The following is a 14578-nucleotide window of genomic DNA, read 5'->3' as shown; positions in this document are numbered from 1 at the left end:
GCCGGGTGGGAGCACAGCCGACGAGAAGAGAGATTTCTTTACTGGTGCGGCTGTGACTTTTCTTCTTGCCTCAGCGTATCTGCCTGGCGTGATGCTCGTCTGAAATTTGTAACCTAAGGCCTGAGGAAGAACTCCTCCTGGATTTTTGTGCCTTTCTTCCTCTCCCGGCAGGATTTATTGTCTGAGATGTAGCCCAGAGAACGAAGTTTGAAAGGAAGGGCTGTGACATGTGGCACCGCTATGATTTGGGGATGCACTGCTAAGTGGTTGCACAATTGTTTCATGTAGGTGTGCTTGATTTGTCTTGCTCCAAGTGCAGCCTCCACTTAACTGGGATTTGTAAAATCTGTTTTTCTTTCTCCTTTATTTGGTAATTATTTTTCTTCCCCCCCTCTTCTTCCTCTTTGTGACCACTCCATGCTTTCCTTCTCTGACAAGGAGCTAAGGCAGGAGTTGGCTGCAGGCTCTCAGCCAGCTCCCCTGCATCATGCACCGAAGTATTTTGTTAGGACTGGAATTGCTGAGAGTTTGGGACAGGGATGGAAGCCAAGTGACCTCAGCAGTGCTTTCTTGAGAGGAGAAATTAGAGAGGATTTTGCAGAGATGATATTAAAGTGGTGTATTGTGGTGTGTTTATTTTAGACTTGCCCTACCTTAACTGCAGCAAGTGTTCAATTATACATGGCTGAGGTTTTAGGTTTGCGTTGGTTCAGCTGCTGCTGTAACCTGTTATAACAAAGCATGCACAGGGCAGCCAACGCATTCGTACCAGTGCTGCTGTTTTGCATTTGAAATCAGTGTCTTTGTAATACCCCTCTGATGAAAGGTTTTTGCTGCCTGCACTTAGGTCATTCAATATATTAAATGGGAACAAAGTTCTCCCTTACTGTTTAATAAATCTTATCGTATATGAATCTACTAGAATACCTTCAGCGTTTCATTTTGTACAAAAGAGCAGTCAGATGAACTCTGCTTTTTGCTTTACGTGTATATTTCATGATACCCAAGTTTTTGTTAAGCAGCCTCAGAAGTACTGAAGATACCTTTTCCAAATGTTTTGGGGGTTGGGGTTTTTTTTTCCCCTCTCTGTTTTGCCACAGAATTGCTCAAGGGTAGGAGGAATTTGTTTTTGCTAAAGTTAAAAAATATGAGGATTTCTTTGTATAAGATATGAGAGGGAAGTATATAGAAACTATTTATTTTTCAAAATTAAGGAAGCTGTTAGAGTTAGCTGTGCTTTTCACTCTTCCATAAATACATTTTTTAAACATTTTCCATTTGATACTGAGCCTTGCTACTGGAAATTGAATAAAAGAGGAAATACTGTGAGGACAAACACAGGTGAGGAAGCATCGTTTCAGAGCATTGCTTTTGTCTGCATAATGTGTAGACAACTGATGCCTTTCTACTTTCACATCTGTTCTTTGTGCTCAGTCACACTTGCTGGATGTGCAGCCATATTTATGGACGTACTTTCATGGATCACTGAACAGACATAGGGACCAGCACAAGCTTCAGTATCTTAACAAAATCTAGACCTGCCAGGTAAACAACTCCTTTTCTGCTAAGCTGTGACTCTGTGCTCTTCCTCCTTGTTGGTCATCTGTGAAGGCTTTGACTGAGTTCCAGCTAGAGGAAAAATAAGATGTGTGTGCACATAGTGTTTACCTTTTGAAGCAGAAATGCTATTTGTGCCTAAAGTATCATATGACTTCATTGCAGAAGCTTGTAGTCCAGGTGTCAGTTTAGAGTTAGAAGCACAGGTGAAACCACTGTCACCTATAAATTGAGCACATTTTATAGTGCTGTTTGACAGCAGAGCTCCCTGCTATGCACATATGTTGCATTAAATCAAATTGGGAGAATTCAGAAAGTGTTAGAGCACATTTTATAATGTTGCTGTTGTTTGCAAAAAGCTACAGCATAGTGGAGGAAGAGATATGTCTTTGAGAAGTATTCAGGAACTGGTGGGGGCAAAGAGAAGACTGCCTTGATAAAAAGGTACTGAGAATTTGGGAGGTGCCAGCTCTGGTAGAGCTCAGGGATTTGCAGGACAGTCAACTGAAAAAGAGAAGCAGTACGCGTTAGTGAGGGGAAGTTAGAAGAGAATGGAGGTATCAAAAAAATTGGAAACTGCTAAAACTGGAAGAAGCAGCTGAAGAAGGAAATGCAAAATTTAAATGTAGGTAACTGACTTGAGCATTGTGAAGTGGGAAATAATTTGCATATTTGACTTTAGTATAAAGGCCTTGTATATCAAGAAAAATCAAGTGTATTGGGGGGGGTCATCTGCTCTAATGACAGTAGCTATCATTCTGCATTGATTTAGAGATTTAGAGATTGGTGTGCTTTTTGCTGTTAATACACAACATTTATCTAGTGATCCAGATAGCTGTAAATATTTTCAGTAATATATCTAAACCTATCTATGGGTTTTCTTTAAATTTCAGCAGTTAAGTTCTGAACTTTTTGGTTTGCTGTTGTTCTTTCACTGATGGCTTAGCAGCTACAATTTCTAGATCAGTGGGAATGGACTTCCTAGGCTTGTGTAGGTGGATATTTCCTTGGGAGTCTGGGATTACTGGGCTAATGTTATTTTCATAAGGTTTACAGACTAATTGTAGAAGTTGTTCTGAATAAACACCAACAAGTTGCAGCTTTCTCTGGGAACTTGCCAACTCTCTTTTGGTAATTGTGAGAAAAAATAAAGTTTCCTTTCCCCCTTGTTCTCCTACAGGTCTCGTGGATTGCCAAAGCTGAAAGAGTCCCGTTCCCATGAGTCTTTACTGAGCCCAGGCAGTGCCGTGGAGGCCCTGGATCTTGGGTCAGAAGAAAAAGTCTTTGTCAAACCACTTCACAGCAGTATCCTTGGACAAGACTTCTGCTTTGAGGTAAAGAACGCTCTCCAAGCACGCAGCCGATTATATGCTGTCAGTCGGTTTGAACCCTTGCAGTATGCTGTTCTGTGACTTTGTAATTTGAGAACAGATCAGCAGCCGCTGCTATCCTGAGGTTTGGGTGGGGGCCGTCTAACCAGCATGCGATTTTAAAGTCCTTGAGGCTAATGGCATCACTCAATGGGAGAAATCTTTTTTGATTACTGTGTCTCCTAATTGAAAAATCTCTTTAATTTGATAAATATCTAAGCATTTGTAGTTTGCATGCAAATGTATGGTTGAAACGTACTATTGTTCATAAGCTGTGTATTCATCCTCTCCAAATTTACCTAAAATTAAATTTAGAAAATACACTGTAATTGAGAAATGTGATTTCCAGTCAGAGCCCCCTTCCATTAGCTCAGCCCGTTTGCCAGTTGCTGGAGGAGAAGCTTCAGTAACTGCGGACGTGTCCGTTGCACCGTGGAGCAGGATGCAAAGATCCTCTTGCTTTTTCAGCACAGGCTGCAGCACAGCACTATGTGGCTCCTAGCTTTGCTTCAGGAACAGGCTGTTTGTGTGAGCACAGTCCTTACCTTGCAGGACCAACAGCGTATTCATGTGTGCTATTTGCATGCATCTAAGGCCATCGTCATCTGTCGTGGCAGGGGCGGGTGACAGTCTGTCTTCAGCAGGATTAGTCAGATGTGTCTAAACTTCTGGAACAAAGATCTGTTTACAACCTGGAAAACTGCTCTGGCAGAAAACCAGCATATGGGGCCCATCTCCCTCGGGATGTATCCAGGAACTGTTCCTGTTCGCTTCAGTCTCATTCTTCTGGTTGGAAGCACTTTCCAGCTTGCTTAGGTTTGGGGAGTTGAGTGAAAAAACTGGCAACAACTTAGCTCTGAGGCTGTTGCCTCAAACTGCTTTTTAATTGCATGCACAAATGAATGGAAAGAGTAAATGAAGCTTGTCAGGCCACGTAAAAGTGAAAGAAACCAAGGTGGTTCCCTCCTGCGTGAAGCAGAGTTGTGTATGGCATCGTGTCAGGGCCGGATCAGAGCACAACTCCTTTGGTTTGTTTTAGAGTGTTGCTGTATATAGGAGTCTTGGAAATATTTTGTATTTACTGAAGACACCATTTCCAGTGTCTTTTGCCTTATTTTAATACATTGTTAGTTCTGTTTGTCTTTACGCTGTTAGTAACCAAATCATCTGCCTCTAGGACTTAACGGGGAAAACTGCAAGCATTTAATTGCTGTGGATCAATTAAGTGTTTTAAAAAAAAATAAATTAACTGGTTGATTAAAGCTTTGTTTAAGTGTTTAAGAGGAGCCTCTGGTGCTCCTCATATGTTTCTTTAGTTTTTTATTAATTTGAGCTGACTTTTTTTTTTTCCTCTTTACACTTTGTGGCCCTTTTAACCTGTCTGCCTTCTAGGGTCCCATATTGTTTTCCTGCCTTTTTCGTGTTTACTTTGTTGCTTAAGCATTGCTTATCTTCTTCCTTGCTTTTTGCAGCCTCTTACATGTCTCCTAGGCTTGCCTGGACTCAGCCTGTTGTTTTTATGTTCCAGGTAACCTACTCCAGTGGCAGTAAATGTTTCAGTTGTTCCTCTGCAGCAGAGAGGGACAAGTGGATGGAAAACCTACGCAGAACAGTACAGCCGAATAAGGTAATAGAAACTGTGGAAATAAGATTAGCGGGGGAATGGAGGTGGTATGATTGGATTTTAGTCCAGTGTACCAGGGCTTCCCACAGATGGATCCTCAATTAATTTAGTCTGGGGAGAAGTCTGCTCATCAGTGTTATCAAAAGCTGCTGTATACTATTCTAGTGAGTGCAGTAGGTCAAACCTTTAATGAACAAATACATGTCGGCATGCTTCCTCATCCCTGCCCCAGTGCCTGCTTATCATGTTTCACACTGGATTTCTGATACCATGCACCTCAGAAGGATGGGACATGGCTTCATAGGTTTCATGTTTTACTGTGGGGGCACAGTTTGGGGGGCAGGGGGAACCAACAAAAAAAACCCCGGAATTTGAACCAGAGTGAGAAGGGGAGTCAGGTTACTGATCAGCTGGAAATATCGCATGTCACCTCCATAGTTGGCATGCCACCTTTGAGGGACAGGCTAACAGTGCTCTTGGAGTTATTCACAAGAGTAAACAACGCAGCGTGCCACACCAGTCTAGCAGCTTTTGAGGGGCTCCTGTGCAGAGTGTTTGTTTTCTAACCCATTTCAAGTACAGCTTTTTGAGAAGAAAAATGTTCTAGTCCCCACCTTTGACATACAAAAGACAGCCCTTTTCTTCTATTTTAGAAAATGTCTGATTTTCTAGAGATTCTGATTCTCTGAAGATCAGAGAATCTGATTCTGAATTCTGACTCTGTCCTTACCTTGGACACAAAAGGCAGCCCTTCACTGCTGCTTTAGAAGACAGAATACTAAATTTTTAGGGATTTTGAATCAAAGCTGATTCAGAGCTTTCCTCTGCACAGGACAACTGCCGTCGAGCTGAAAATGTACTCCGTCTCTGGATCATTGAGGCAAAGGACCTGGCCCCCAAGAAGAAATACTTCTGTGAGCTGTGCCTTGATGACACTCTTTTTGCCCGCACCACCAGCAAAACAAAAGCAGATAACATTTTCTGGGGAGAGCACTTCGAGTTCTACGGTCTCCCACCTCTTCACAGCATCACAGTTCACATCTACAAGGATGTGGAGAAGAAGAAGAAAAAGGACAAGAACAATTATGTAGGCTTGGTCAACATTCCCATGGCCAGTGTAACCGGTCGCCAGTTTGTGGAAAAATGGTACCCAGTCAGCACGCCCACACCCAACAAAGGGAAATCAGGGGGACCTTCCATTCGGATAAAGTCCCGTTATCAGACCATCACCATCTTGCCCATGGAGCAATACAAAGAATTTGCAGAGTTTGTTACCAGCAACTACACTATGCTGTGCTCTGTGCTGGAACCTGTGATCAGCGTAAGGAATAAGGAAGAGATGGCTTGTGCTTTGGTGCACATTCTTCAGAGCACTGGGAGAGCTAAGGTAAGAACAGGCGGCTTCTGTCAAAAGGACTCCCTCTCGCTGCTGATACGTGGTATCTTTTCAGCTAGAAAGTAGGAAGCCTGGGCTGGCATGACCAGAAGCAACAGCAGAAGGTGCCTGATGGGGTAAGGCTGAGAAAAGGGCCTCAAAAATACTTGAAAAGATTTGGGCAGTTGCATCTACCAGGAATGCATGTAGATAGGCACGATACCAACAATGATTAAGAGTTGATACAAGGATTAAAGACGCAGGGTGCAAAGTATAAGCAGGAGTACTACGTAACTTCATGTTCTTCTGAAAAGTTAAGCCCTGCACTTGAGTCTTCAGGAACCTTTTCTGTATTTCTAAAATCATGATACAGGATAAGAAATAAGTAAGCAATAGATTAGTAAACCAGAGAATTACTTCTATAAATAAGTGTCTGATACAATGCGCGGCAGGGTGCCATTGATGATTCAGTGCTAAGTCAGCTAATCAATGATAACATTGACTTGGTCAGCATTTGAACAGCCATTTGGTGAATCCCTACAGGTGATCCTGCCTGCCCCAAGGATGTTATTAGGACTTCTGGGTGCACACTGATGGTTCTCTGTGAGGCAGAAATTGGAGTGAGCCTCAATTTCTTGGAATAGATTGTAGGAGAATATCCTGTAGGTCTTGGGAAATTCTGAGAGGCATTAACAAGCATTGATTTATCTGGATGCTGCCTGCCAAGTGGGTGTGTGAGTAGTGCCAAGCTGCAGCCAGCTTCTTCCAGTAATGCCAGCTTGAGCAAGTTAAGCACGACCAAACACAAGTTAGAGGGTTGGAGATGTGGAAGGATGGCCGTAAGTAACATCCAAGGGACAGCCTAATTTACCTGCTCCAGAAAGGTCCTTCTATGTTTGCGTAATCATACGCCACTTTCTACTGTCCTCCCCTTGACATATGTCTCTGAAAGGCTGGTGCTCTGTGACAGTGTGTGATAGGAGCTCATTCCTTACCAAGCTGTTTGTCTGATCAAGAGAAGCTGGTAGCTGGGGTAGCTCCTGTAGGGTTGTGTTGAAATCCTGCTGGAAAGCAGGCTCTGGATTCCTGCAGTGCTAGCTGCAACAGGTAGATAAATTATTGTTATGAGTTTGCCTTCCTAGTGCCTGAACGTTTGAACCTCTGTTTACTGGAAGCATTGAGCAGCTTAGGCTGCCGTAACCTAAAGCTGCAAAGAGGGTACGTTTCCAGTTCACACTTTGTTGGTGGTGATGCAGCTGGATGTTCCCAGTTTGCACCAGGTGAAAATAATTCTCTCAGATTTTGCTGAAGAGAAACAGCAATAGTGGCTTGAAAACCAAGAGTACTAAATGTATTTTTGATCTATATTTATCATATATAATTTGTTCTGCATATTTTATATTCATATGCTAGTAGTGCGTTATGGCTTCTGTAGTTAATGGGGTTATAAAACCTTACTACAGCACTCTGTACTGTTTGGAGTAGGATACTGTTTGCAGCAGAACCAGCAAGTCACAGTTATCACTCAGCCCTAATTCAGGGTGGTGTTTTTGGTTTTGGGCGGGGGTTTTTTTTGGAACAGTTTAAAAAAAAAAAAAAAAAAAGGAGAAATATGCTTCCTCTCCTGGAGAACTTTACAGTGGCTGAAATTGGATCTTGCAAAATACCAAGTATTTCTTGTGAAATGCTGAGTGTCCTTGACTCACATAAAGTTATCACTTCAGGAAATAAGTATTACTGTAGAATTAGACCCCATATCAAGTGGATACTCACTGTATTAAGACTTGCTGATAGTTCTTGCCTGGGCATTTGAATACAGTTCAAGTTAAGCCATATAGATCCACAGCAAGTATGTTAACTTTTTTCCCAAATCCTGAACCACTTTTGGTTTGTGAATTTAATTTATATAAGCCATTCTTTGTATTTAAATTTCACCAAGCTGTAAGAGCTTGTGCCTAACTTCCATTTTGGATTTTTAAATCCAAGTTTGTATGCAATATTCAGTATTAAAAGATAAATATAATATCACAGTTTCCTTCAGCAGACAAAGCCACTGATAAACTGGTGAGGGTTTCTGTTCAGGATCTGAAACACAAGCTTGGCTGTAAAGGTTTTCTTTGAGATACTTTTGCTTCTCCCTTTATAATTTGTGATGTATATCATTTTATAAGTATAATAAACCCAAGAGGAGCCTTAGCTATTTCCTTTGCCTATACTACATGTAGCATCTGCACCCCTTGTCCCAAGCTGAGCAATTATTTCAATAATCCTCTGGATCCTCTGTTTATCCTTCCTTCTCGGCTTCTGCAGTTAGCCTGGCATGACTGAGTCTGGTTAAAATAACCTCTTGCCATTTGACCTTTTTCTTCAGGACTTCTTGACAGATTTGGTGATGTCTGAGGTAGATCGTTGTGGGGAGCATGATGTCTTGATCTTCAGGGAGAACACGCTTGCTACCAAAGCTATTGAGGAGTACCTGAAGTTAGTAGGGCAGAAGTATCTTCACGATGCACTAGGTAAGAAAGTGCCTGTCTGTCGCCTGTTCGCATTGCAAGGGCTAACCCTGAACTGTCTGCAACATGACTGAAGCCTCGTGCACCTAGCAATGTGGGATGGGAAGGAACTGCCTCAGCACTCAGCCGGGGTGTCTAGTATTCAGATAGCAAAATACATGCTGTCTTACTCTTGATGCCCTTCCTCCACACAGAGGAAGATGCTCTTTGGTGCCTGCAGAAGTAACACCCAAGGCAAGGCAAACTTGATTTGATATAGCTGAGTCCCTCTTAAAGTTTGTATCACCATGTTGTATTTCTGGCCAACAGTGATTGTTCCATCTGATATACAAACAGGCTTAAAAAAGGGATTCTGACTCATAGTTTAACAGTGGAAAGCGAGACCAATACCTTGTGTTGTGGTGTCAGAAGTGAATCTGGTATCACATGCAATACAATTAGGTGGAGGTTTCAGAAAGGGTTATGAATGCGAAGCATATATTTCACTAACCTCCTTTTATGCTAAAGAAGCTCCTGCACTCACTTCAGGCTGAAGTGCCGCCACCTAGGGCGTTAGATATACTCCGGGTTATCTGGTTGACAGCCAAAGTTCTCATCCACAAGTGTGTATTGCTGGGTCATCTCCAGTCAGTCTCTTTCACTTGCTGTTGTAGTTAACAGCAAATATTAGCTATGGTGTTAACAAGCGTTAAGTGTGAGATGCCCACCCTAGCGCTTGGGTTGAATGCAGGTAGTACAAGAAAATTCATTTCCAGATGCTTCAGCTGCAGCTATTGGTAATGTTGACACATTCCACAGCGACCCTTGGACTTGCTCAGCCCTTACATTTGCCATGAGCAATTCATTCATAAACATTTGCGTTAACCTTTTAAAGTGGTACCTTGCCCCAACAAAAATCCTTAGACAAATATGGCTGGAGGGGGTGAGGCTGCAAGGCTACTGAGCAGCACAGGGCAGGAGATCAAGATGCAGACTGTCTAAGGACCCTCCTGCCTGTGTTTATCCAACGCGCTCTTTATTCACCACCTCATTAAAACTGCCTGACCGACCTGTGATATTGTACTCCATTCCCCCCGAGGGGTCTTAATGTCCACGATTGCGTGCCAGGGTGGATTCTGATAATTGTATTATTGTCCCCTCTCCACCAAAAGGTTCTGCTGTAGTCATAAGCTACTGCCTTGGGAATTACTGTCCGCACAACTAATATTGCAATCAAGAGGACCAAAAACGTGCATGCTTTCTTCCAAGGAAACTCACAGCCTCGCTACAGTTAGCTTTTACCACTCCACACAGTCTTTGTTATCCACGATTGCACAATGAGCCACCCATCCCCCTGATGTTTCTTGGATGAAGAAAGCTTTGGAAATTGATACAAGAGAAACAAGATTAGGCCAAGCCAAGTCCCACACCACATCCTTTCACAAAAAAAAAAGAAAAGGCAGCTTGCTTTCCCAGCAATCTCGCTTGTCCTCAGCAATCCCAGACACTGGCAAGTCATCAAGGAGATAGTTGGCTAAATTAGTGCTCCAAGGGTCAGTATAGTCAGATCTGTGATTATATGCATTTTGGCTATTTCTTAAGTGTAACGAGCCTGTTCTGGTAGTCTTATTCTCATGGGTGGAACCACTCAGCAGAAGTCACAGTCCTAGGCTCTTGCCTAGTAGGGAGAAATGAGCAGCATATTACTTTGTGCTATGCTTTTCAGCAGACTGAACAATCAGCTGTGGGACCAGTATATTACATTTGACTGTAAGCCCCTTAATGTGCAGTAATTACATAAAAATATTCTAAAATTAATGACTTCTAATACATCATTTAGAGCTGAGTGATAAGATTGTAAATCATAGACATGAGAGATGGAAAATCCCCCTAAGGTCATCCAGCTTTTCTGTAGCTCAGGGCAAGGTTGCTGATGACAATATACCAATCTAATTCTTTGTCAAGTTTTAAATGTCATTTTGCTCAGATGCCATGTTCTTTGAAAGGATTAACAATGTTACACTTGGTGTTAGCTATTTAATACATCTGTAAGAGCATCTTAATATATGATTAAGGCAGGGTCTTGTGGACCATAAGGAGTAAGTTTCAAATGTGTTTAAGGAAAAAAAAAATTATCCAGTAAACAACACTTAAAACAGAATTGGCTCAACAGAAGCTATGCCGAGAGTTTTGCAAATAAGTGATCTAGATGCCTTCAGCAGAAATTTTTTGGACCCCAACAAAAAAAAAGCTTAAGAAAATGTGCTGCCTGCTTTGCTTGCAAGAACACTGCTGACTTGAGATTTGGGGACGGGGGGTTGGGAGGTGTTTAAGGGTTTTTATGAAAACAAAGACAAAAAACCAAAACTCTTTTGCACAAACAAGCCTTGTGGCATTAGCTCGGAGCCAGCAAGATCATCTGAGGAGGTGAACTTAAAAGACATTGAATCATTAAATGAATTAATAAAAGAGTTTTCCTAGTGAACAACAATTTAAAAATCACTTGGTGTGCCAGCATATATAGGAGGAAAACTAGTAAGTAGGTCATTCCAGTATGTCAAACAAAGGAAAATTCATGTGGTTTTGTAAGTGTCCAGCTTCTGTTGTGATGCCGTAAGAGAAGGATGACAGAAATGCAAAGGATTTTGAAAGATGCAGGCTATAAAAATGTTGTAAGGTGTTGATAAAAGAGGTTGAGAAAATTAGCAGTATCTAGCTAGCACTCAGATATTACTCTTATTCAAGAGCAAGGTGACACTTTTTAAAAATTTAAAAAAAGGTGAATTTAGAAATAATAAAAAAAGATAGCATTGTCAAGTGCATTTCCTGGGGAAATTATGAAGACAAATAGCACAGCTTCATTTCTAAGACTGTGGATAGTTTTATAGCTGATAATACAATTTGAATACAAAGTCAAATCCTATTCTTTAGGCTATAAGTGAAGTGTCTGCAGGGGTTTCAAGCAAAGCCATCCTGTTATTGCACCTATATTTGGGGGCAGCGAGGGCACAGGAGGCTGAAGCATCAGAGCACCAGCCGTCTGATCTGGTATGCCAAGTGCTCTGCTCCAAAAGAGCTGGGAGGAGTCGTGTCCCCAACATCTGGTGTCTGGAGGCTGTATTGCAGACACGGGGAACAGAAGAGGCAGTTGCCAAGGAAAGACATAAGGAGGATTTAAAGGTGTGTCAAGGAGGCTTTTCATGTAACTACCCTGGTTTATCATCCTCTTCCCTTTGTCCAGGGGAGTTTATCAAGGCTTTGTATGAGTCAGATGAAAACTGTGAAGTGGATCCCAGCAAATGTTCATCCAGTGAATTAACAGATCATCAGAGCAACCTGAAAATGTGTTGTGAGCTGGCCTTCTGCAAGATTATCAATTCTTACTGGTGAGGCATCTTCCCTCCCTTTCTCCCCCATTAGGTCATTTGCTTAGAAGGGTACCCATTCCTCCTCTGAAGATGAGAAAACAGCAGTTGTATGAGGAAATAGCATAGACCCATCTGTCTTATGAGACTGCCTTCGCTTCCTTTCCTCACTACCTTCCTACGTGTGACACCATATTGCAGGTGGAACGTGTGCCCAAATTGAGGGGTTCCAGTCCCACACACCATACCTGACAGGAAATTCTGCTGAAATACGCTGCCAAGGGAACACATACTGAGCTGTGGCTGAATAAAGTGAGAAGATAACAGCTTAGCTTGAACTTGGAATAAAAAGCTGAAAGTTTTGCTGTCTATAGAAGACTTTCAGACCCTTCAGATTGTAGAATTGAACAGGGGATCACAGGGAGGAAGCATTGGGAGAGAGGTTTCTATTAATCTCTGTTTCTGAGTAGTAGTAGTGAAAGAAGAAGGGCCTTCTGCTTCAGAACAAAGCACATGCGAAATATTGAGAGAGCTTAACAAGCAAAATAAAGATTTCAGTTATGGAGACGAGTTCAGTTTGGTTCAGTTTGGTTTTAGTATTCTAACATCCTGTTTGCTCCAGGATAGCGATGGATAAGTAGTTCTTAGCTTGCGAATCAGTGTGTCTGAAAATGGCTTCGCTTAACATATATGAACAAGAGATGCTTTAAAGACTACTTAAGTATCACCAGATTAAATGGGGGTCTAAGAATAGATGTCTAATGACATTTCCTAGCCTAGAGAGAGAAAACTGGGGGCCGGGGGGGAAGCGCCAATGTTGTTTTCTCACAGATAATTATTTCAGGTGATTGGTCACCAGTTCAACTTGTTGCGTCTCATCACCCGTGTGATTTTATTTCCTGCTTTGTTGTTTTTCAGTGTGTTCCCTCGTGAGCTGAAGGAGGTATTTGCATCTTGGAAGCAGCAGTGCCTGAGCAGGGGCAAGCAGGACATCAGTGAACGCCTGATCAGTGCCTCCCTCTTCCTCCGCTTCCTGTGCCCTGCTATCATGTCCCCCAGTCTCTTTAGCCTCATGCAGGAGTATCCTGATGACCGGACATCTCGCACACTCACACTTATTGCTAAAGTCATTCAGAATCTCGCCAATTTTGCTAAGTAGGTGGTGACAATAAAACTGAAAAAAATCTGTGCCTGTAGGGGTGCAAGTCACTGCAGGTTACTATGGAGCAAGGAGAGGCCCGCTTGGTAGTCATGTTTGCACGCAGCTGATTCTCTGTCAAATTGAAGTCAGCTTTAGAAAAGGAGGAAACTTCTCACTTATATGTGAACGCTGTTCCCCTTGAGACACCTCAGTGCTGAGCTAGATAAATTCTCCTTTTCACATGCAGATTTGGGCTATGTTGAATTCAGTAGAGGGGACACAGTATAAAACTAAGAAGAGCCATGCATTAGCATGTCAGTGTGTATGCTATTTCAAAAGAAAAAAAGCCTGTTCCCACCAAGGATCATGATTTTCCTCCTTTCTTCCTCCTAAATTCCCATCTGAATAATACAAAGGGCATGGCATGTCTCTTACAGGGGAGGGGATGCAGAGAAGGGGAGAAGAGAAAGGGTGTCTGTGGGAGGGAGGGGGGAGAGATGTGTTGAGCCCTTGATTATAACAGGAACGGTGAATTACTAATATTTAATTAAGTCCAAGAAAGCAGTGAATCTCTTAAATTGTCCATTATTTTTTTTTCTCCCAGACCACATATTCAGGAAGGCAGGTCTGAAGTTAAGCATATAAGTAATTGGCCATAAGCACTTGTACGCTGTATTTTTTGTGGAGGTTATTGACTGGGTTTCCCTTCCTCCCCTTTCTTGCAGGTTTGGTAATAAGGAAGAGTATATGGCCTTCATGAATGACTTTTTGGAACATGAGTGGGGAGGAATGAAGCGTTTTCTCGTGGAGATCTCTAATCCAGATACCATCTCAAACATGCCTGGATTTGAGGGCTACATCGACCTGGGCAGAGAGCTCTCAGTTTTGCATTCCCTCTTATGGGAGGTTGTGTCCCAACTTGATAAGGTAAAGCAGGCTGGAGGCCTGGGAGGGTGAATGCGGCGATTGTATCGTAGCAACAGTAAACACTAGGAAACATCAAGGGAGCAGCTGAAGCCTGCTTTGGGGAGAACTTATTCAACAGCTTTTGAGAGGAATGTTTGATAGTGGTATTTCACAACTGTTCTTTCTGTGATTTCAGATTAAGGCCTGAAGCGGGGCATGTGAAGTGGTTGGGCTTCAGCAGTAGTGCAAACACTTTGCAGAGCCTTAAGTAAGGCCGGGTGTTCAATGGTGGAGAGGGTAGCGCTTAAAATTATACCTGGAATTCCCTGAGCAGCCGGTCCTTTCTCATAAGTGAGCTGGAAAAAAGGAAGGGTGTTTGGGCAGAAAATGAAAATGTTGCAGTGCCCTTTTTGATGCTAATGGAGGTGATTTGCTGCACACCAGGCCCTACCCTGCCCAGCTCTGATGGAGTAATGTGTTGGCCAGGCAGAACTATTCTCATTAAAGACCTCATCCAAAGCCTGCTGAGATGTTCTCATTTCTGTAGTCTTTGGATTAGTTTTTAGTGTACAAGAGGATGCCATGTAAAAACCTGGATCCACTCTCAGTTTTATCCTGTAACAAAAGCAAGATGCTTTCTGACATGTATTGTGCTGGGATCATATGCGTTGTCCATATTCTGTTCTGCTGATTGCAATAGACATCACCAACAATAAGCATTGCTTCCATTTAGCTATAGAAGGAGAAA

General features: G+C 42.4%; 1 protein-coding gene across 7 annotated transcripts in view; it reads left to right on the top strand.

Moving 5' to 3' along the window:
• RASAL2 (RAS protein activator like 2) overlaps positions 1 to 14578 on the top strand; it is a 151263-nt gene that overhangs the window by 115842 nt on the left and 20843 nt on the right. For all 7 annotated transcript variants that reach the window (XM_030032547.2, XM_030032545.2, XM_030032546.2 and 4 more), the window contains 7 exons: positions 2738 to 2891; positions 4456 to 4554; positions 5384 to 5938; positions 8298 to 8442; positions 11660 to 11804; positions 12702 to 12938; positions 13650 to 13851. In XM_030032547.2, coding sequence (XP_029888407.1) covers positions 2738 to 2891; positions 4456 to 4554; positions 5384 to 5938; positions 8298 to 8442; positions 11660 to 11804; positions 12702 to 12938; positions 13650 to 13851 — 1537 coding nt within the window. The remainder of the gene's footprint in view (positions 1 to 2737; positions 2892 to 4455; positions 4555 to 5383; positions 5939 to 8297; positions 8443 to 11659; positions 11805 to 12701; positions 12939 to 13649; positions 13852 to 14578) is intronic.

The sequence above is a fragment of the Aquila chrysaetos genome, chromosome 12 (assembly GCF_900496995.4).
Source record: "Aquila chrysaetos chrysaetos chromosome 12, bAquChr1.4, whole genome shotgun sequence".
NCBI classification, from domain to species: domain Eukaryota; kingdom Metazoa; phylum Chordata; class Aves; order Accipitriformes; family Accipitridae; genus Aquila; species Aquila chrysaetos.
This window is presented reverse-complemented; position numbering and strand designations above follow the sequence as displayed.